This window comes from Pollachius pollachius (assembly GCF_949987615.1).
Source record: "Pollachius pollachius genome assembly, chromosome: 5".
Classification (NCBI taxonomy): domain Eukaryota; kingdom Metazoa; phylum Chordata; class Actinopteri; order Gadiformes; family Gadidae; genus Pollachius; species Pollachius pollachius.
Window position 1 is genome coordinate 18,276,983 of NC_136938.1, and position 22,299 is coordinate 18,299,281.

The following is a 22,299-nucleotide window of genomic DNA, read 5'->3' on the forward strand; positions in this document are numbered from 1 at the left end:
GGGCGCGCGCAAGGCGACGAAAGGGAGACAGAGGAGCGCGAGCTTCATACACTTTCCCGATCCTTCCATAAATGTGGATGAACACTTTCCTACCGTCGTATAATGTATGTATAGACGCGAGTCCAGGCTACATACAAACTTGTTGTAGTTGTGCTTTTTTTTTTTCCCCTTGCGGTGTTTATTTTGTAATTTAAGTTTCCTTAGTTTTGTATTCGGGAGTTCACTATTTACATACCTTTTACAGTGACAGGTTTTGTATGGACAATCGTAATTGAATACAATGTGATACAGTGCGTTGCTCTTTATAAAAGCCTAGTAATGAAACTTTTCCTATATCACTTTGTTATTCATAGGAGACAATGCATATTGAAACCAACCCACGCGCTCTTGAGTTTGCTTCGCCCAGCTGTGTTGTAAGAGACTCACGTGCACCACCTAACGAAAATATTACACCAACACAATTGGGCTTTTTATTGTATTTTATTACAGATGACCTATTAGGTTGTGTACAGTATAGAAAAAACATTGAACTACAGATATTGAAAGGAAGTGCACAAAAAACAGATAGAAATGAGAAATATTTAAGCTTGTACAAAATGTTTTGTAATAAATATTAAATTACATAAGATTGATATTCTTAGAAAAAAAGACTGGCAATTGTTAAAGGCACAACTCATAACTCAACGTGTACCTTAAACAACTTTAATATGATATCTACCCAAACACAAAAACAAGCTTAATTTGAACCTCAAAGGAAGCAGCAATCATCCTTTCAACAAGAATATAAATTGTTCAGCTTCCAACTACCCTGCCGCAGAAATGTATTTCATAAAACATGTTTAGAGCATGGTCCTTCAAACCATTTTGTTTAGGTAGGGTCACAATTTTCAAAGTAACCCTTGAAAACCACAGTTTACTGGACATCGACATTATGCACAATGGCAAAAAGCGTGCAATATGAGCATTATTTTATAAAATATATGGTTAGAGATAACATGGCAAAAACAATTCTTTGTGAGTGACTTAATTATTGCTTTACAAGCCAATTTGGTTAATAAATAAACACCTGAGGCTAAGATATGAAATTGAACTTTCAGGTCACTTCTCACATTCAAAATGTCTGCATAGTCATAGCTTTGAGAGTTGCCTTAAAGAAAAACAGCAACTGCAATAACAAATACATATTCAGTAACAGAACATTAAGCAAGGCTGTAGAAGAAATGCAGAACAGTCATGATTTGTAAATTACAGGTTTTACCCCATGCATCCAGCATAACTTTTAATGTTAGTGACAACATTACTGTAGAAGTCTGAGGTTGGAATTTCACCTCTTAAAAAAAATAGTAATCCTTGAGGACAGGATTAATGACAGTTATCCAGCAGTGCCTTTTTCACAAAACTTTAGAAATTAGTGGTTCACCGATTATGGAACCCCATGGCACAAAGCTAAATGTGTATTTACAAACCCCTTTAAAACATCCGCTTGAAAAAAACAACATGCCTTTCAGTTCATAAAAAAACAACTACAAAAGCAGTAGTGTATACACAGTCTAACCGAAATGTGCACACACACACAATGCAGATTAATTGAAACAGTAATGTCTATTGTACAGAAAAAAGTATATTGTACAGTACTCCAGTCTGTTAAATTACGGAACTTCAGACTATGCACGTATTTAGTATGGGCATTTGACATCATCTAGATTTGATGGAAAACAGATTGGAGCATGTTCACAGTGCTTACCAATATCTCTGTGTAATATAAACCAAGAGAGCATAGTTTTTGTAGACTTGGAGCCACAACAAGGACATGGTGTGTTGAAAAATACTCACACACAAACTGGTATTAGGAATATCTGGTGATTTTCTTGAGCACATTAACAGAATTGATATGTATGGAAAAAGTCAGATATTTACAGAAAGCTGGTCAGTTAACATTAAACCTTTCATGGCCATATTATAGATTACTAATCCCCTTAAAAAAAACATTTTTTTTTTCTTTTTGTCTTCTATATAAAAAAAGATCATCAAAAATAAGTCAGTTCTATACAAAAAGCAAATACAAATAGAAAAAAGGAACTGTAAGAGGAGTTGATCAAACATCTCTCCAACTTTGCAAATTCATTTGATGGGTGGAAGTCTGCCACTGGAGACAAATCTAGGCACCATGGACAACCCTGTGGGATTTAAAATAAAAAAAGGAAACATCACCAGGTTTCTTTCAGCTCTTCTGGGACTGGTGCAGGAAGCGTGTCTGGAAGGTGTGGTGCCACCTGTGTGGGCACCAGGGTGTTCTGCTTCTTAGAACTGCAGCAGGGCTTAAATAACCGAGGATCAATGATCACCTCCCCAAACCGTCCTTTGTAGACAATGCCACAGCATATCTTCTGTCTAAAGAAAGGGGAAGGTAAAATCTTTATTTTAATATATTGTGAAAGCATAATGCACATTACAATTAGGTTTTTTTTAATCTATAATGCATATTTCTATACCTCTATCAGAATAAAAACATGATACTGTATGTGGCAAATAAATAAAAACGAAATGATCAGTAAATTAGGATATACCTTTTCCAGTAGGAGCGGTCAAGGAAAGAGAAGGCAGTGGGAGTAGAACGCCTCTGCTTGGACTCAATATCAGAACCATCGTCCGACTGGTTGCTGTAGCTGGGGGACTGGGAAGGAGACGTACTGGATGTGGTGCTTTGGGCATCAGAGTCTGTGAAGAATGTACAAACATAGATTTTTAGACAAACATTGCAAACCACTTACATTATTGATTAGTTGCTTAAAAAGCATGTTGTTGGTCCGCTCAAGTTAATTATTGCATTCATAACTTACTTTGCCTCTTAAACTTGTGAAGTTTTTTAAGCTTGCTTTTCCTCTTCACATCCCCCGTCTTCATCTTCTTAGGTTTAGTTAATTTGAAGCCTGGTCCTGCTCTGGCATCCACAACCTGTATTATGAACGGAGACATGTCACTTGAATAAATTATCCTATTAAAACTGAAAGAAAAACAATTCATTTGAACAGCCCTTACGTGATTCCAGTTCTTCTTTGACCCATTCGGTAGCTTTTTCCATCTCTTTACCAACAGAACACAAGCATTGCAGATATCTCCAACACGGTCTTCTGACAACCTACACACAAATAATAAGTAGCATCAGAAACAGTGCATCGTGAACATATTATTAAGACAGACTAATGGTTAATTAAACAGCAATCATGTGGATATTAACAAGAACCATATGAATTAAAGAAGGAACTCACCCAAAACACAGCCTGAAGGTTTCTTCATAACGACCGCTGTCTGTAAAACGTGAACTTGAGGACTTGGTTTTACAGATACAACATCCATCATTACTCCGGTAGATCTTGGATTTATGAAAGCCAAACATTTTTTAATCCGTTGATCGCTGGTCCAACACCTGAAAATATGCAGAATATTTGGTCAAAGGTGGTCTCGATTCACTGCCCACCACTGCAGATAGACGCGCACTGTGCAATAGAGGGGGGCTGCACCCAAAACAGACACGGCTGACTCATCAATTAAATATGATTCAAGATACCATAACAAGATAGCCGGACTTTAACGTTTAAGTAATCTACATAGAACAATTGCATGTGAATTTAAAAAAATGGGGTTATGAAGCAACCAAGTTGCCGCCGGTTTGCGAATTTGCGAATCAGCAGGAAAAAGAGGATGCGACAAATAAACTAGTAATCACTCCACATCAAACCAGAAAAACTACGTTATTCAAAACTAACAAATAGATAAACAACAGTTCAAAATCATGACGTACGTACAGTTACAATAATAATATTGGCGACTTCACTTCATGTGACGCAACAGAATAACACTTTCCTATTTTAGTTCAAAAATGGAATATACACGATTTTTGCAGTGCAGGGTGAAACTCATAATTGTATTCTCCTTTATATTCTGATGATTCACTGATATATAAATATCAGCGAAGTGTGTACATCGGTTATATTTAAAGGTAATGATCGTGTGTCAAGACGTGTGTTTTGGTTGTCGATATAGAAAAGCGGGCAGTGCTCTCTGTAGTCGAACAAAAAGCTACCGGGGCTTGTCGTTCAACTATTTATGCATGCTGCTGTATCGAATACCTACACTTAATGGTATTTAGTATTATATAAGTTCCTTCGAATTAACGTAGCAGAAATACAGCCTACCTTCCCTTTAAATTCAAACTTTTGTCCGCTAGAGCGCCAAATACGGCTTATTGTTGTTAGCTAGCGGCTACCTAGCGTGTTAGCTTCCACGCCACGCTCTCATTCACTTCCACGGCATCCCATTGTTGAGCGCAATCCTCTTGTGCATTGAACTAACTTCAACATGGACGTCAGACTAAACGCAAACCACGAAATTCCCACGGCGGATACGAAATAACATAACCAATCAACATTATTTATTTCCAGAAATCCATAGAGAAGACTTACCGAACAAAAACTTTGATCTTGACGGTTTTCCTTTCACGCACTGCGCATGCCTTACTACAACATACAGCTGTGTATTATAATATTATTAGCATAAAAACACGGAATGAAAGGGCTCGACGTAGAAAGACCATATAAGGAGTGCAAAGGTCTGGTTTGAAAATGCTTTCGACCAATCGCTGCTGCCGTGTATAGTGTTTATCAATGTTGCATTTCGGTAGTTGTAGTGCTCACGTTCAAATACTGCGGTTCTACGCTGTGCTATCAGCCAAACTTTACACTCCAATTCCCAGAATCGAAGATACTCCCATAAATGGGAAAATAATCTCCTCGAGTTGGCGCCAACGGGTTTGTTTACGTTCTCTCGCAGGCTGTGCGATCTACTCAGATTATGTTTTCTGTGTTTACTTTTGTTAAAACAAAACACTCAAATGATATGCAATTTTTATGCTTACGTACGTTTTATTCTTTATACATATATATTTATTTTTTACACTGTACACAGTTGCCCACTTAGTAAACACTACATTACACAGCTATGTCAATAAATGTACAATAGTATTGGAAAACAAAATATATATCTCCCAAGATGCTCATGTAAATTGAACACAGACAAGTACAACAGAAATATCCAGATGTTGTTGGCACAGGCAAATCCATCCTTTACAGCTTTTATCAAACCCTTGTCCTGCACAGTAAGTTTAATAAAGTAAAGAGATGGCGAGTACTCTCCAAAATTGTCCTGCCTCAAAGCCCAATAATGTGTTCACCTGGAGATTGCATAGCAGAATCCATGACAAATCAGAAGTGAAGTGTGTGGCATCCCAACATATGGCCATGTAGATGTCTTTCCAAATCTCAAAACAGTACCAAACAATCATACTCAAATGTTTTTCAAACAGCAGGCGTAGTGTTAATAGTTTAATGTGGGATGAGTATCAGGGCCTGGTTAAAGCTATTTGCACAAAATGTTAATAATAGCCAGCATTCCTCTAAATAAGAGGTGTGTGATGGTGAACTGATGTACAGAACAAGAGCAATGCCTCACACTCAGTAGCTCAGACATTTGCTGTAGATCCACTGCCATGAGACTGATCCATGTAATATATTTTCATAGTTCTATACTTTTCAGAGAATAGCCAAACAAACAAGACACTGTTTGGTTCATGTAATTGAATCTATCTCCATACTACAAAAACATACATCCCCTGTCATGGGCATACTTATAAAGCATACTTTTACATATTTTGCTTCAAGCTCTGTATTATGACATTGGAATCTGAGTTACAACAGAGCAAGCAACTTGTCAGACATAACAAAATAATACTGTTATCTTTGAAAATATATGAAACAATTCTTGTTTTCCCAAATATCGCTATTGTCAGCACTTAATGACAACAATGAAAATATTGTATTTCAACAGTAAAGCACAAGTGGGTTATCATCAGTAATGTCAAAGTCATGGATCATAATAGAAAACATATTTTAAACGTAACACATCTTGAAAGGCTCATTGCACTTCATATTTATATATGGCAAAACGTATCAGTAGCTTTAATATAAGCCAGAAAACCTCATTTGTTCAAGTCTCCTCCTATTTTAAAAAAGTTACTATGGTTTTTGTTGTTGTTGTTTTTGTGTGGTCCCAAAATCTTTCCTACTCCGTCCCAACAGCAGAAAGGAGCGGTCTTATTAGATGCCAACACCTTTTACAAGAGAAGCTTCTAGGGTAATGTTGAACTCTTGCAATGTCTGTAGCACTCTGATCAAAGAATTTACCAATGAGTGTTCCTTAATCATTGCAATCTCCTCGTACATCTGGGCCGTGATGGGACAATCTGCAAGCAGAGCAATCCAATGGTGCAGCAAATGGTCCCTAAGAGATGAGGTCAAATACAAGTCAACAACGAGAGCGAAAAATGAGGTGAAAATAGATCATAACCGGTAACATTCTTATTTTGACATGAACTGTAAAGGTTTCGGGCAGCGCTCACCACACAGTTCATCTCCTCCCCTCTCACTCTCCCATGTTGATATAAAGAGGTGCCTTAAGACTAAGCGCTAAGTGCCTACCTCGCTCCGAGACAGACAAGCATCTGGAACTTTCCGTCCTTTCCAATATTTCGGGATGTGCTGTTGATGGCACGCATGAAGCGGCAGAAGTCGCTCACTCTTGTTTGCCAGTTCTCATCCAGGCTCACTGCCCGCTGCTCTGCATTCTGAAAGTGCACTTGGGACTTTTCTGTAAAATTTAAATAAATCTCAGAATAATTAAAGTAGCTTGATTATTATTGCACACAGTTATTGAATGTTTAATGATACTTTAAAAAAAATGTTACCTAAGAAGTCCCAAATGAAGACATTCTTGAACAGCCGGGGTGATTTGAAGCCATGCTGAAACACTTGCTCCAGTGCCCAGACCAGACCATATTCCCCACACAGCAGGAGAGTCAGACTTCCCCTCTGCACTCAGCACACATGGAGGAGAACATTTAGAGAATGAATGTTTAGAAAAGTCTGCAACTCTGATAATAACGTTCCCAACTTGAGCAGTTCAGATAACATACACCAAAACTAATCATTAGGATTTTTTCCAACTGTACTCGCATTTTTTCCAACTGTATGGTCAACCACTACATTCCTGACATAAATTCCACATTTTCTAAATCTCAATCTAAATCAGGATTTTATTGCAATAACATCACAGGTGAAATTCTGAACCAATAATGAAATAGAGCAGGATCCGTCAAGGAGCTTCTTAAACCATTTAGGTGAGATAAGAGTTAAAATATATATATTAATAATACAAATAAAAATAATCCATTGTGAGTTCAAGAATAAAATAAATCATATATATTTTAACACCAAAATATAGATTATGTTTAAAGAGCATAGAGATCACTAGGGCAGTACCCATTCTTTAGTAAAAGGTAATAAATAACAGAGGAACAAGCAGCGAGGCGCCATCTACTCAAGTCGTCTCCTACCTCCTTCTCTGGCTTGTGGAAGTGCTTAACGATTCCATTGATGGCCTCCCCAACTCCTTCTTGGATCTGACCTGTGTTTAATTCTGGATGATGCAGAGAGAAAAAAGGGAGAATTCTAATCATCGACAGGAACACTCATGGAAGAAAAACATCCAGATTCAAGTGATCCAGGGCCCAAATAGAGTGTATTGAAGGATTTCAAAAAGTACTTCACCTTCCAAAGTTTAGCTCTGTTATTTAGGAAAAGCTTAGCACCTCGATCGTAATGATTGCATAGAAATCTGACGTTTCATGTTTTTTTGCGCAACGTATGTTGTTTGAACTTCACAGATACAAAGATGGTTCCGCCTAGGTCAGGTTTACTTCCTGCTTCTCAGATGTCGGTGCTGCAGGCCGTGCATGGCTTTAGACGTAGAGCAAACCCTTTTGAAAATGCAAGGTTGCAAGCCCTTAGCAAAAATTGCATGGAATGGACTTCTTTTGAATTGATACGCAACTACGCAACCAGTATGTACAAGGCTATGTGAAATTAAATAAAAGGCAATCAACAACAATCAGTCATGTCATCGGTTTAAAATACAGTAGACACTGCTAAAGGCAGTCGAGGGTTGACTCACTTGGTTTGCTGTTTGGCGAGATGGTGACAAACCTCCTCATCATGCCTGGGGACTGCTGCATGGGGGGGGTCCGACACATGCGCTCGTCGTTCTCCGCGCTGGCGGTCACCAGCTCTCCCACCAGGATCCTCTCTTGACTGCCGTCGTCCACCCCTTTCCCCAGCCACCGGCCGCAGGGGAACCTGGCGCAGGCACACAACACACGCATGGTCAGGCCATTGGGTCCAAGCTGAGCTCAAAATTAATTCATGCTTGTGGTCGTTTTTTCCGTATACCAACATACTTGTAGGTGTGTCCGGTGATCTCGTTGCGCACCACGACGCTCTCCACGAGCCACTTGGCGTAAAGTCCTGTGTTGTCGTGGCCTATTTGAACCGTGGTCAACTTGCCTAGGTTCTGGCACTGAACAGGAGTAGAATAAAGGATTATGTTTTTTATTATTAACATTTGTCTTGGTGTTTTTGTAAAAGATGCATTACTTCAAAAAAATGTACTTGTATAAACAAAAATCACACCAAAAACCACTTGAATTATTGACAAAAGAGAGAAAATGTGCAGCAATCATCATCAACACCACCACCACCATCACCACCACCACCATCATCGTCAACCTCACCTCAAAAGTGATTTCCAGGGTGTTCCTGGGAACCTGCAGCACCCCAGTCTCAGCTAGCTCCCCGGAAACACACACCCAGGGGTTGGCTGTGAACATGGAGCCCCCCAGCTTCTTACTGGAGACCACCAGCACATGGTAGGGGATCACTGTGACCACAGCACACAGGGAGAAAACGTGTCAGGGAAATGGCTACAAGTATGGCATGGCAACATATTGATTTACATGGAGTGGGGACCAATATGGATAGCCATAGTGCGATATGAGTAGAACAACTCACTGATGGTGGTGAAGACGTTGGTGAAACAGAAGTAGTCCACAGCGTTGAAGGAGAGGAGATGGTAGAGGAACTGCTCCTTCTCGTCATCGCAACGCAGGAAAGCATAGCGCTTATACAGTTTTCTATGGGGTGGGCAAAAATTCATTCAGTAATAAATTCATGAATGCATTAGCATAGTTTTTTGGTATAATTTGTTTTGTGCTAAATGGATACACATTGTGGTTATAACAATATCTGATTGCATCAATGGATTACAAAACAAATAGATTCATCAACAATATTGTCCTCATATTGTAAGGTTAACAACAGCATAATTCCTGGCATGGCAAGGTCAGAAACTCACGTCTGAAATTCCTTTGAATGTGACCCAGTTCAACAATGATTTATCAATTATGAACAATCCTGTGAATAATTTATGCTTCAGTGGACCGTAGTATGACGCCCTGCCATTTTAGAAGGAGCTTATTAATTATGTATGAGTGGTTGGTGTGGTGGATATCAGGTTAATTTCATAGTGCAGTCCTACAATAATAATAACAGTATTTTTTTTATTCAATTGTTCTCCCATCATAGAATGGGGTCATTAAGTGAGCCTAGAGGGTAAGAAATACCCTGATTACCCAATAAGAAAGGTCAATAGACTAAATTTAAGTAAAGTAAATTTCCTTATTTGTCCCATACACATACATAATTATTGAATTAAATTGTTTATCTATTGTTTTCCCCAACATCATGTATCAAGGCTTTTCAGTCTTCATGATTGAGTGTGGAGGTGTCACTCACTTTGTAAGCTCGTGGTCGGACAGCAGTTGCTTCAGGTGCCTGGAGAGCAGTTTCTTCTCCATGGAAAGGCGCACCCAGGCCCTTGCTTTGCCCACATCTGTCTTGATCTCACTGATATTCTGAATATGCCTGCAGATACATAAGACAAAGTCAAGGGAATCAACCATAGAAGGTAATTATTAAAACCAAGGGGAATGCTGAAATGAATCTGGAATATGACAAGACATAAGCATTGACAATCAAACAATGCACCAGCCTCACTTGAAAAGAAAGATGGATATTATGTTCCATCTCTGTGCCACCATCTGTGTGCATGTGCGTGTCTGTGTCTGTGTGTCTGTGCGTGTGTGTAAACATCCCAGGATTGTATGACGGATGCAGAGAGCCACTCCAACCACAAGTACGCGAGACGTCGTCGCTAGAGGCCTATCGTGTCTCTCCCCCGTCCAGACATATTCCCTTCCACTCCACCTGGCTGTACGTCTGCTGCCCTGATCGTGGCCCCTTCCCGCCTCCCTCCCCCCATACTGCCGCAGCCTTCTACACACACCACGGAGCATCCCTCTCACGCATTAACCCACTTTCTGCAACACACTTTCTCCATGGCAACGGCGCTAAACTGCATCTACCCATGGTGCACTTGGATGCCAGACATGCTGTTAGCTTCAGACAACATGCTGTCAGCTTTCATTTTGCTACTTCATTTTGATAAGGCACCAAAGATTATTTTGGATGAATTAGAAACATTCAAGCAAAGCTCAAAGAGATTCCTGGACATTATGTAGAATCCTATTCATGCAAATAGGACCAACATTTATTTGTAATATTTTATTCAAAAAATGTAGGTCGTAAGATATTGCTTCATAATTTAAATGATCAATTCAAAAATAAAATTAACTTAAACTTTTAGACCAAAATAATAAATAAGTAATGAAATTCTTGCAAATAATATTAGCAGAATATGAATTGGCTTCATTTAACAAAAAAATCCACAAGGTTAATAAATGAATACAAATTTTATATAGGCCTATAATATAATATAATAAAAAGATTATATCATATAAAAGATCTTAGTTATAGTTGTGGCTTGCTGGTAATGGTCACATGTGTTAGCACATTTGTTTGTGTATGATGACGAGAGGGAGTGGTCTGTGGGCAAAGCATACAGCCATGTGAGATTTGTTGAAGACTGACAGGCTGCCTGGTAATTAGGCTGGAAGTAACGTGTTGTTACACAGTTTGGCTGTGAGCTCCCTTTGAACCACACAGGGATTGACATATTTAAAGGACGACCTCTGCCGATTGGCTGGAACATGTACATGGTTTTGTACTGTAAAACCTGGTTACATACGTAATAAATAGTAGTAAAAATCCATGAAAAAGGTTCCCAGCTTATGATGTGAATCTGTGTGGACACAAATCACAAACTTTAAAGGGTTGTGAAACAATTTCTAACCCTCAATAAATCTGTTAATATTGTGGAATTATGTCAGCTATCACTTGAATACACATCTGTTGACCACTAGTAGGCAGAGTTTGACATCCACAACGTCTTCTGATCACAAGAAGGCAGTGTTTGACATCCACAACTGCTTTTGACCCCTCAAAGGGTCACCCACAGTATGGCAATGTTACATCAAAAATAAAGTTGAAAAGTTCCAAGGCATTTGAAGATAAATACATGTGAAAGGACTGTTAAAGCAGTGGACTCAATGAAATTAATAGACCAACCTCATATCCTGTATCAGAGAGACTTTTAGAGGGGGCATGGCACAGCCTCCATCGGATTTGCGCCGCTCAGAGTCGTGAATGAAACCTGAGAGAAGAATAGTATGGGAGGTAAACTACAGGATAAACCGGTTGCGACACATTTACACAACATGCCTACTGATAACACATATATGGGCATTGATCAACAATCATTTCCTCCTGAATATTTTGTGTGTATTAAGTGAACACTAAGAGATTTCCCTATTCACCTGGGGGTCCTAATCCGCCTGGTGTTGCATCATTCTTCTCTTTGCTCTCCTGGTAGTGGAGCAGGTGGGACCACAAGGCAGATTTGCCCTATATAAACCAATAAACAAACACAGGAAGTGGTTAAGTAGCACAGGAAACGGTGCAGACAGGAGCTTGTCAACATGTAAGCATTTCATTTGCTTTCATGTTTGTAAGAGATGCGTCACCACATGACTCAATATTTTGTTGCTATGATGAGGATCGATTTTTTTTCAGCTGAACTATTCATCAAAGACATCTAGCAACAATTCTTTAAGTAATGCTAGGACCTCGTAAGTAGAAGCATTTATTAATTCATGATCATTTTACATAGCTTCAACAAAAGCATGTCTTTACTAAAGCACATAAACTGAAGCCTCGTGAACCCATCCTGATCTCTGCACATCAGTCTGACCTTGATTCCTTTAAAAGCTTTTGCTGAAATGTATTAAATAATAGGACCAATCAGTGCTAGGGTCAGGTACTTTGATTTCATGATGAACAAGGAGCGTCACAGTCTGCAAAAAGTGAGTTGAAAGTGTTTAAAGATTAACATAAATCTGTAAGGAATGTTTTTCTATGATAAAAATATACAAAGGGAGCAAGAGTGTCATTCTGAGTGGCTGCAGTTCTTTGAACAGCATAAGGCCGTGGCCATATTTGAAAAATGAATTACTACCCATCCAAGGCCAGACTGATACTCATAGATAAACACATGGATATCTGGATGGTCTTAAGAGGCAAGATAAATTGAACAATGCAACTCAATTTATGGACTGGTACTCATATGTAGCTATGTAAATATATAGTTCATTTTTATGATTTTATTGTGATTTTCTCAATATACTTTACCTCTCCAAACCATTCTAGCCCACCTTATAACGTATATGTACATCAGTGGCGGCTGGTGATCAAAAATGTTGGTGGGGCACAGTAATAGACAGGGGGTCTGGGTCCCCCCCCCCCCATAAAAAAAATTGAATTTAATAGATTTGATTTCTTGTACTCTGGTGCATTTTGGGGATGGCCACTACCTATTTACCTACTATTCATTCAGATTCATAGCCTACATCCTGACTTGCAGGGCCTGGACAAGCATACACTGCATATACAGACCTACTTCATGGCCATTCCACCAGCCATTGCTATTTGACCCATTGTTGTTATTCTGATATTGAGACAAATCATGATCACTGTCCTATAGCATCCATTTTTTAATGGACAGTTGCTTCATTTTGTTTATATGCCACAGGTCGAAAGACTAAATTAATATGTAACTTACTTGCTCCTTTAAAGTATAACAGTCCAATTCCTCCACTGAAAAGGGTGGAAAGTGCTTACAACTCTCTGCTAGTTAGCGATCTATCTCTTCTCTACATGTAGTTGTGGTGCGTGAATGCTGCTGAGGGAGGTAGCCTATTTGATTGATTCGCTGAATTGTCCAATCATGTCGTGATAACAAAAAAGAAAAACAATACCATTGGCCTGGGGCGCACATTGGTGCGACCCGAGGGCGAATTTTCTTGAGCCAATGAAAAGCTGTCTCTGCTTGATAGACATTGACTTCAACGTGGCCGGCGCCCCTGACTTGGAGGAGGGCTTTATTTTGAATGACCAATAACTAGCCTAGCCCAAATCATTGACGTTCAGATGCATTTAAATAGTTGCTGGCATTGACAAGTATATCGCACAATTAAACAAGAATAAACGCTGTATTTTTGTTGATTTATTTCGTATTGATAATAGTTGATTAATAGTTGGCAGATATATTCAAGTGAATATTTCACGGAGGGGCGGTGCCCTAGCGCCCTCTATTGACCCACCGCCACTGATGTACATATACCATGCCTTAGTTATATATATGTATTCTATCCGTTGACTTTCCATTTCCATTTATGGTCTTTAATTTGCTGCTAAGCACATGGATGTGCCCAAAGCACATGGTGCATAAATGTAGTTGCATATTTGTAGTAATAAATAATTTAGTAATAAAATAAAAATAATCATGTTGTTTTTTAACAGAGCAAGGGACAGACTGTAGAATGCTGCAAGGCTGTATTTTTATTTGCTTGTATACAATTGAAGTCTTTTATGTTCACAAAAATCCCCCAAGATATTTTTTGCGTATCCCGACCCTACCATGCACCTTGGGCTTTCATCTCCAAAATGCCCCTCCTGGGACGAACAGAACGAGTGGCTGACCTGTTTAACCTGCAGCCCGTGGCTCCAGATCCTCTCCAGCAGGTCGCAGAGGCTGGCGATGAGAGTGTTCTCTTCCACCCCCGTGATGCTGACCTCCCCGTGCCCCAGCTCCACTGCCTCCCGGCCCATCTTCTCCACCAGCATGCGCTTCGTCTGCACAAGAACAACAAAGCACCCGATGAGCACGTCTTTGCACGTCCTACCCCCCCACACGAGCCCTTTAAAGTCAACTGTAGACAAAACGTACACCTGTACACGGTGGACTGATGCAATCTGTGTCAGATCAACTCAACCTACACCAAATCAAATAAATATGGATCCTGGTATACGGAAAGATGGAAAATATGATAACATTAAGCTACGACAAGGCAAAAATTTAACTGGAAAGGTGGTTGAACATTCTTGTGCAAACACTAGGGGTGTGCATCTCTCCTTTATAGGACGATCTGATACGTATCTAGATACATGTGCTACGATACGATTCGGAGACGATACATTTAGATATGGAACGATGCGATTCGATTCAATGTTCTAATGATCCTGTGCGATTTGATGAGATATGAATCAATCCGGTACAGTTAATATTCGTTTAACGTTAACATTAATTTTCTATTAATTAAAATAAGCCTTCTATAAAAGAGACATTTCCTACTTTCAGACATATATATGGTATAGGGACCATGGAATCTTAGGTTTTTATATTTATTTCTTTATGGCATGGGGAACAAATTGAAGACATATTTAGAAATTTAGAACTACAAGTCTATTTATTTGTTTATTTTATAGACTTGATCACTGTCCTACACAATTTAAAAAAATAGCGAAGCTTTTGTGAATATTCCCCTCCTTCTTATAAGAACCAAAAGACTTCCACACGTTTGATTTCAGATTCGCCGGTGCACTGAAAATCGTTTCACTGTTTACGGACATAGAGCTGTTTTTCGTACACTCACAAGAGTGTACGAGTACGAGTGTGCGAGAAGGAGGGCGCGCACGTAGACGCGTAAGCAAACATACACCAACAAACACACACGGATCCACCCACTTCCTTAAGTTTCATTTTCCGGATCCGTATGGCAATGGAATTAAAAATAGTTGACAATGCTGTCTTGATATCAGGCTAAAGCTTCTCTTGACAGATTCGCAACGTTTAAATCGGTGCATCGACAGATTCTTTGTCATTTTTAATCCATTCAGGGGCCCAAGTATCGATGTTGTCGCATCTGTGTTAATCCAACCGGATACCGATTCGTATCAGTGAATCGTTACACCCTTAGTAAACACCTATAAAGTTTTCTTATTTACCCAGGTAAAAATATGTATGACCGAAGCAACACAGTGTGGTCTTGCATGCTGAATGGGAATAGGCCCAAACCTTGTTTCTGCACTCCTTAAGCAGTCCCTCTACAAATTTCCAATTGGTATGAGCAATGACGGAAGGGGAGAGGTTGGACAGTTTGGGCTGTCTGATCGTGGTTCCCAGGTTCCTGGCCTCCTGGATGTACTTCTGATGATGGCGGTGGAGAGAGCGAGATAGCACAGGAAAATGATCAACAGAAAAATCAAGAAATACTGAGACAATTGAAATAGGAAATCACTTGGCAAGCAAATTTGGAAAACACACGAAGGGAGGTACACAGGTTCATATGAATACCGGTAGTCGGGGAAGCCACAGTACAGCGCACAGTGTGAAAAGTAAGGATAGGATAGGATAAATAGGATAATTTCAAGGGAAATTATTCTGAGTAATAAACTTTTATTAAGACCAGCATCTGGAAATGTAGCAGCTACAGTGTGTTCTGCACTGCAGTAGTGTAATGGGCCGCGCAGGCTTTTCTGTAATTTCCTATTGGACAAAGCAGCAAGCTATTATTCCCATGGAAGTCCCGTGAGAGACTCTAATGATTGATGCATACAGAGTCTAGTACATCAGCAATCTTCTGTCTTTCTCTCATTTTCATTCTAGAGCTCTGCAGCCCGACGGGCCTTAGACCTGGTAATCAGACAGCAGGTTGACATTTTATGAGCTACATATTTCTTTTGATGTCACAATGGCAATATGCCAGTTCATAAATTCTATTTTTCATGTTCAAACATATTCAAAATAGCAATAGCCATGAATATTATTCTGGTTATTAGTAGTTTGTAGTTTGTAAAGTTGACTTTGTATGTGCATGTAAATGTGCATATAGCATATGCATGTGCGTGTGCAGTTGTGCGTGTGCGTGTCTGCAATCAGCACGCTGCAAGTAAGTCAAGTGTTCACAATGCTAATGTGAAAACAGTTCAGCTGGTTAGTCAGCATACATAGCACTCCGATTTTTTGGGGGATTTTTATCTACATGCTAATTAGCAAAAACATGTTTTGGCCAGTTTGGGGTCGGTATTTGCCAGTGGGGACTGGTGGGCCCAAGCTTTATTTTTGGCCCGATGCCAACCTACTAACTACAAAACTGTAAAAATCCAGATTTCTCCGCAGTGCCAGCCAAGTTAATAAGGTGTGAGAGGGATAGGGTTTAAGGTAAGGTAAACCTAGCGATGGAGTGAGAGGCAGGAGGGAAAGAGCAAAGTGTTGGGTGGGGGGGGGAGGGGCCATGTGGAAACAGGCCAGACCGACACCTGTCACATACCACATCCACAGAGACAGCCTTTAGACAGGGCTTGTAGGCCTGAGAGAGCCAGTAGCAGTCAAGAAACAGCAGGAGCTGCAGCTCTGGAAACAGACACTCTGCATGCTGAGTGCGTGTGTTTTTGTGTATGCACGTATGTGTCTGAGAGAGAGACAATGTAAGAAACGGGGATGAGTAAGTCACAGGACACTGAAAACCCAAAGAATTAAACAAATAAACACAGAAATTGGTTAAAGATTGGTTGAAATAATTGCAAACGTGCACTACAAGTCTTGCCAAACAAATGCATGGTACTCAGAGATTGGTTAAAGATGGGTTACAAGAATTGCACACGTGGTCTGCAAAGTCTTTCCAAAGGAGAGCAAAGTGTGGTCAGAAAAGCAGAGCACACACAAGTGCAGTGTGCTCAGTATAAAAGGGTTGGCTCACCTCTCTCTGGTCATTATCTAAATAGAGGTGCTCTGCATGCTGCTTCTGCCGATCCCTTCTCCTCCACTGGGCTGGGGCGCTCCTCTTGGCCCACCTACAGCACAAAGCACTGCAGTCAGCCAAGATGCACTGACCCACGCATTAGCGACAAGCAACTGCATCGGCAAAACTCCAAAGGCAATTGTAGGTGAGTTGAGCTGACAGGCGGTTTTAGCGATTTCAAATTTCAACGAGCCAGTTAGAATAACACCTTCAAACAGGAATCAGTGCCTTATTTATGCAGTATTGAAAGATGGCTTATAGCTCATAAAGTGCTGAAGCCAAACACTGCAATGGCAAACACATCCCCTTGCAGATTACTTTGAGAAATAGCCCCCCCTCCCTCATGCTAAATAAATAATATTTATTTTGCAACTGTATGATGAGCTATTTTGAATTGAAAACGGCAACTTTTGCAAAAAGGTGAAAGAACGAAGTTTGCACCCCTGATTGATTGTGGACAGATTCAGTTCTCTCTCTCTCTCTCTCTCTCTCTCTCTCTCTATATATATATATATATATGTATAAAAATATATATACATTTATACATAAATATATATCAATATTTATAGATAGTAACAAATTTAGCTATATCTATATATTTATATGGAACATTACCAGTGTGCGAAATACCCAGTTTGAAACGGGGGGGCGGGGGGGGAATCATGCACGCATCGCCTATCGTTTTCTTTTTGCCATGATTGCAATGAATAAATGAATCCGTTCAAGTAATTATCTCGCATATGCACAGGTTGTAACGACGTTGTGTTGTGCCACTAGGAGGCACTGCAGAAAGTTATGAAGAGAGTGATCCGTGTTAAGACGGGCAGAAGAAGATTCTGAGAAGTCTATGCTGACGCTTATCATTCGCAGTAAACATCGTTTTCTTAACTCTTCTTGCTACTTGACACTTGTCACTACGACACCACACATCCTTTCAGGGGGTCTCACGAGTCAAGTGCCCCGTATTTCGCACACTGACCATGACCCAATCCAACAATCGTTGAGATGTGTTACTATAGTGGGGCAGTCACTTGTTGCTGGTGGGTCCGGCGGAGAGCACATCAGACTGCAGGCGGGGGAAGAAGCCTTGTTGGTAGCGGCCCTGGCCGATCCTCATGTCCAGCAGGTGGGGGTGCAGGGCCGTGTGATCCATCTTGGTCACCCTCATCTCGATAGCCTTCTCTGGGGGACACGAGGGAGGGGGCCGGGGTCGGTGAGTGGGGAAAATCACAAGGCCGAGCCCACACGTCTCTCTTGTTGGAACTATATCAGGTGGTTTTCAACGATTATTTCACCAACGGAAAAAAGGGAAACTTTTGACTTATGTAAAGGGGTTGAAGGAAAACATAGGGCAAATAGTATTATCTATGAGCGTGGTTTGAGCTCAATTGTGTATGTGTGTGTATATATATATATATATATATATATATATATATATATACACACACACACACGTATGTGTGTCTGTGCGTATTGTAATAATATGTTTATATATACAAATAGATTAATCATCAGTGATTGTTCAGTCAATCAGTAGTCAGCAGTGAAGACAGAAAAAACACAATTGGAAAGAAAGCACACCCATAACAAAGTATGGAATGCAATGTGGTGCTAGGAGGATAACATGCATGTGGTGTCACCATTTAAGAATTATATTCAACTGCTATGAATCCAGCTCTAACCAGTGTTTGCAACATCATACAATATGCTCAATGCTACAGAAACACACTGCATAAAACTGTGTTTCATATTTCCCAGTTAACAGCTAACTGCATGCTATTGCAAAACAAACGCCCAGACTGAATGCCAACATTAAAAGCGGTTAATAGTATTATGGGTATTAAGTGTCGTTAGTTTAAAACAGGCACAAAGATTCTGCTCCCTTACAAAGAATGAGATGAGACGTGAAGCAGCCTCAGCTTTGCTAGGCTAGCTAGATAATCCTATTTGGAATTAAAGGCATCTGTGAGTGTTTTACCAACAACGCATAGCAAGCACCCCCAAGGGCCCTGACACCAAGTGATATTAAAGGGATAATTTGAACAAATTATTACTAATGGGGGCTTCGTCATCGCCTTGGTCAATGGCGTGTGGTCCAGGGGCCACAAAATCCAGTTTTTCACATCGCTTTTTAAGCAGGTTGTCTGAAACAAGAACAGTCCATTCATTCACAAGAATAGGCTGTGCATCGTGACACCTCCTCTGTATACTAGGGATGAACGATTTGGGGATATAATCTAATTGCGATTATTTCGACTTTGATTTTTCTTTTAAAAGATCATTATGTTCTGTATTATTCACCAGTAAACAAGCAATAAATCCTTCTACAGTATGACCAACACATCATTGGAAGCAGTCAACATATAAACCGCCCTTTAGGCCAGGCCTATGTGTTGAGATGAATTGACGCATGAATTGAAATTATAACATATCTATTTAACTATTGAATTGTAAAAAGATTTGATGAATCGTTTGAATTCGATTAATCGTTCAGCCGTACTATATACTTCACAATGCTTTTTCTGCGGTCAATCGCAGACCGTGCATCCATTTGTTTGGCTCACCCGCTTCTTCGATGTTGGTACACCTCTGGTACATGGAGGTGCGCAGGGTGGGGGTGCGGACGTTCAGCATGCGGATCTTGTCCACGCGGGCGTCAAACACCCGCAGCGAGTGCTCCTTGTCCTCCTCGTCGTGGCAGAGGATTTTGCCATCGATGAAGGAAGCAAACATCTGGGTCTCCAGGAAGCGGGACAGGAAGGGCAGATAGGGCTCAGGCTGGTCGGAGAGGAAGGAAGCCTGGGGGGACCGCATCACAGACGGAACAGATTAGTGATAGTGCATGCAAATGAGAATGGCGTTCGAGTGCACAGCTCAATAAGGACTACACCCAACGCATGTTCTATTTGAAAATGAGGTGGATGGGTTGGTTCACTGGTGTGAGGTTACCTTCCCGAATCTGGACATTATATAAAACATAAATAGTTGATTGAATGATCCTAAGGTACATGAATCTGACTTGATCAAAGGTAACCAAGTTGAAGTGGTCTACTACAGATACCTGGGTATCTTTATAGACAAGGATAATAGGAAAGTGTTGAAAAGGCTTAAACCAGGTTATCTTTCCTCAGGAAGGCTAACCTCAAAGGTAACTGTTTTTGATGCTGTGTGCTGTGTTAACAACCTCAGTCAGCAACAGAAAAAGAATAAACTAACTTAACAAAAAGACTGGCTCTATAATTAGCATGCCTCCTAAGACCCTAGAAAAAGTTTTGGATGTCATAACCAGTACAAAGGTAAAGACTATATTAGATCATGATATTCATGCACTATTAATGGACACCAATCAAACTTTATAAAGTGGGCTTCAACAACAAGTGCTCAAAGTGAAAAAAGGAGACGGACACATATTGATACAATATGTGTCAATATAATTTGTACATACAAACATACATACAGTATGCTTTCGGAAAGTCCCATAGCATATCTTATAAATGTCCCGAGTGTTATAGTAAATCGCTTGCTGGTTTTAGTTACTTTAGTAACGTGTGCGTGTAAAGTGAAAGTGAGTTTTGCGTGGGTTGTTGGAAATGTAGAATAGAATACAATTGAAGGTGGAAAGAAAAATTAAATATAGAAAGACAGATATGGTTGGAATGAAAAATAAGGCCTGTAGATCAATAGATTAAAGTTAGAAATAGGTAGATAGTAGGGCTGAACGATTTGGGGAAATTATCTAATTGCGATTATTTTGAACAATATTACGATTGCGCTTTAATATGCCATTATTTTATTTATTAAGTTCCTTATGTTCTGTATTATTCACTAAAAAAGTAATAAATCATTCTTTACTATGACCATCACAACATTCGAAGCAGTCAACATATAAACTGCTCTTTCCTTTAGGCCAGGCCGATGGGTTGAGATGAATTTATATAACATCTTTATTTAACTATTTAATTGTAAAAGAAAAATAAATATAAATCTTACTGATCTCCAGTCAGTAACGGTAACAAATCACAACAACAACAAAATATCGCAGCCCTTGCGATTTGCGTACCGCGTTCTATTACATCGTGATTTCAATTTGGATTTGATTAATCTTTCAGCCCTAGTAGATAATTGATTAGGCATTTAGATATAGATTATAGAACAATTTCAGATTATAGATAGATAGAACGATGGATAGATTAGAGATCTATAGAACGATAGAACATTAGATCGATTATAGATAGATTGATTATAAATAGGTAGATAGATTGATTGATTAGGCCTTTTGATTATAGAACAATTTAAGATTATAAATAGATAGAACGATAGATAGATTAGAGATGTATAGAACGATAGAACATTAGATCGATTATAGATAGATAGAAAAATTATAGATTGAGTATTTTCTTGCTCGTGTCACCTCCGCCTACATAGAATCAAAATAAGAAACTGGAAATCAGAACACCAAACATAAAAGAGTGGTTGTTGAAATGATAAGCACAGTCTCACATGTCTCATATTTTGCACCAAATAAAATCAACGCTTCAATCAATGACTGTTTTGATTGAATCCCATGCTACTTGAACTCTATACACTGTATATCACTCATTAAATGTATATGTACGTGCTGCTTTGTTTCCTCTTCTTAACCTCTTACTTCTATTTTCTATTTTATTTTTCACTTCTAGCTATAAGAAAAGAGAAGGGCTTTCAGTGGTTGCTAATGACGCCTAGACGTGTTTTAGGAAGTCATTTGTACCATTTTATTTATTTTTGAAAAATGGCCACGGTGCGAAAAATGTATTATTTTAGGCTCTGCCAGCTGTGTTGTTTGTTTCACTATTTTAGGGTACTGAAAACAGTCCAGGCCTGCTTCATACTATTAATGTGGAGCTGTGGAGCATCACAACTTAAGTGTTGAAGGTAAAGCCTGATATGCTCATCAAGGGTCAATTCAACAGAGGACGATCTTACCTTGTCAAAGTTCTGCATCTGGTCTCGATTGGTGAACCAGGACTCCTTGTCCTGGCTGGGCTGGATGACAAACACCTCGTAGTCTGCAAACATCTGCGTGAAGCGGTTGGCAAACACCTCACGCACCTGGATGTTGATCTGGTGCATCAGCAGCTCTTCCTGGTCGCACTGCACTCTGGAGTCCTTGTTACTGCTGGTGTCTTCCCTCACGTCCAGTTGCTACACAAAAACAACGACAACACGTATCATGAAGTCCTTGTTACGGCTGGTGTCTTCCGTCACGTCCAGGTGGT

At 39.8% G+C, this 22,299-nt stretch overlaps 2 protein-coding genes across 4 annotated transcripts in view; both read right to left on the reverse strand.

The window, feature by feature from the left end:
* Positions 1-472: 472 nt before the first annotated feature.
* sinhcafl (SIN3-HDAC complex associated factor, like) lies at positions 473-4,541 on the reverse strand. Of its 2 annotated transcripts, none has more exons than XM_079736669.1 (6): positions 4,464-4,541; positions 3,270-3,427; positions 3,040-3,139; positions 2,841-2,955; positions 2,568-2,718; positions 473-2,391 (listed from the first exon to the last, which is right to left on the reverse strand). In XM_079736669.1, the coding sequence occupies exons 2-6, from the start codon at positions 3,395-3,397 to the stop codon at positions 2,208-2,210; spliced, it is 678 nt and encodes a 225-aa protein (XP_079592795.1). In that variant the 5' UTR covers positions 3,398-3,427; positions 4,464-4,541; the 3' UTR covers positions 473-2,207. The 2 variants fall into 2 exon arrangements, with proteins under 2 accessions (XP_079592795.1, XP_079592796.1); XM_079736670.1 differs by lacking the exon at positions 4,464-4,541 and adding an exon at positions 4,197-4,321.
* Positions 4,542-5,280: 739 nt separating this feature from the next.
* dennd5a (DENN/MADD domain containing 5A) overlaps positions 5,281-22,299 on the reverse strand; it is a 30,331-nt gene continuing 13,312 nt past the window's right edge. The window contains exons 7-24 of one of the 2 annotated variants that reach the window (XM_079736542.1): positions 22,007-22,225; positions 19,606-19,840; positions 19,096-19,185; positions 18,073-18,223; positions 17,000-17,093; positions 15,316-15,447; positions 13,941-14,093; positions 11,720-11,807; positions 11,472-11,556; positions 9,741-9,869; positions 8,958-9,079; positions 8,681-8,826; positions 8,348-8,466; positions 8,065-8,246; positions 7,448-7,530; positions 6,800-6,923; positions 6,534-6,702; positions 5,281-6,336 (exon numbers count right to left, since the gene is read on the reverse strand). In XM_079736542.1, the coding sequence (XP_079592668.1) occupies positions 6,153-6,336; positions 6,534-6,702; positions 6,800-6,923; positions 7,448-7,530; positions 8,065-8,246; positions 8,348-8,466; positions 8,681-8,826; positions 8,958-9,079; positions 9,741-9,869; positions 11,472-11,556; positions 11,720-11,807; positions 13,941-14,093; positions 15,316-15,447; positions 17,000-17,093; positions 18,073-18,223; positions 19,096-19,185; positions 19,606-19,840; positions 22,007-22,225 (2,505 nt within the window). In that variant the 3' untranslated portion in view covers positions 5,281-6,152. The remainder of the gene's footprint in view (positions 6,337-6,533; positions 6,703-6,799; positions 6,924-7,447; positions 7,531-8,064; positions 8,247-8,347; positions 8,467-8,680; positions 8,827-8,957; positions 9,080-9,740; positions 9,870-11,471; positions 11,557-11,719; positions 11,808-13,940; positions 14,094-15,315; positions 15,448-16,999; positions 17,094-18,072; positions 18,224-19,095; positions 19,186-19,605; positions 19,841-22,006; positions 22,226-22,299) is intronic. The other variant, XM_079736543.1, reaches the window with a different exon arrangement.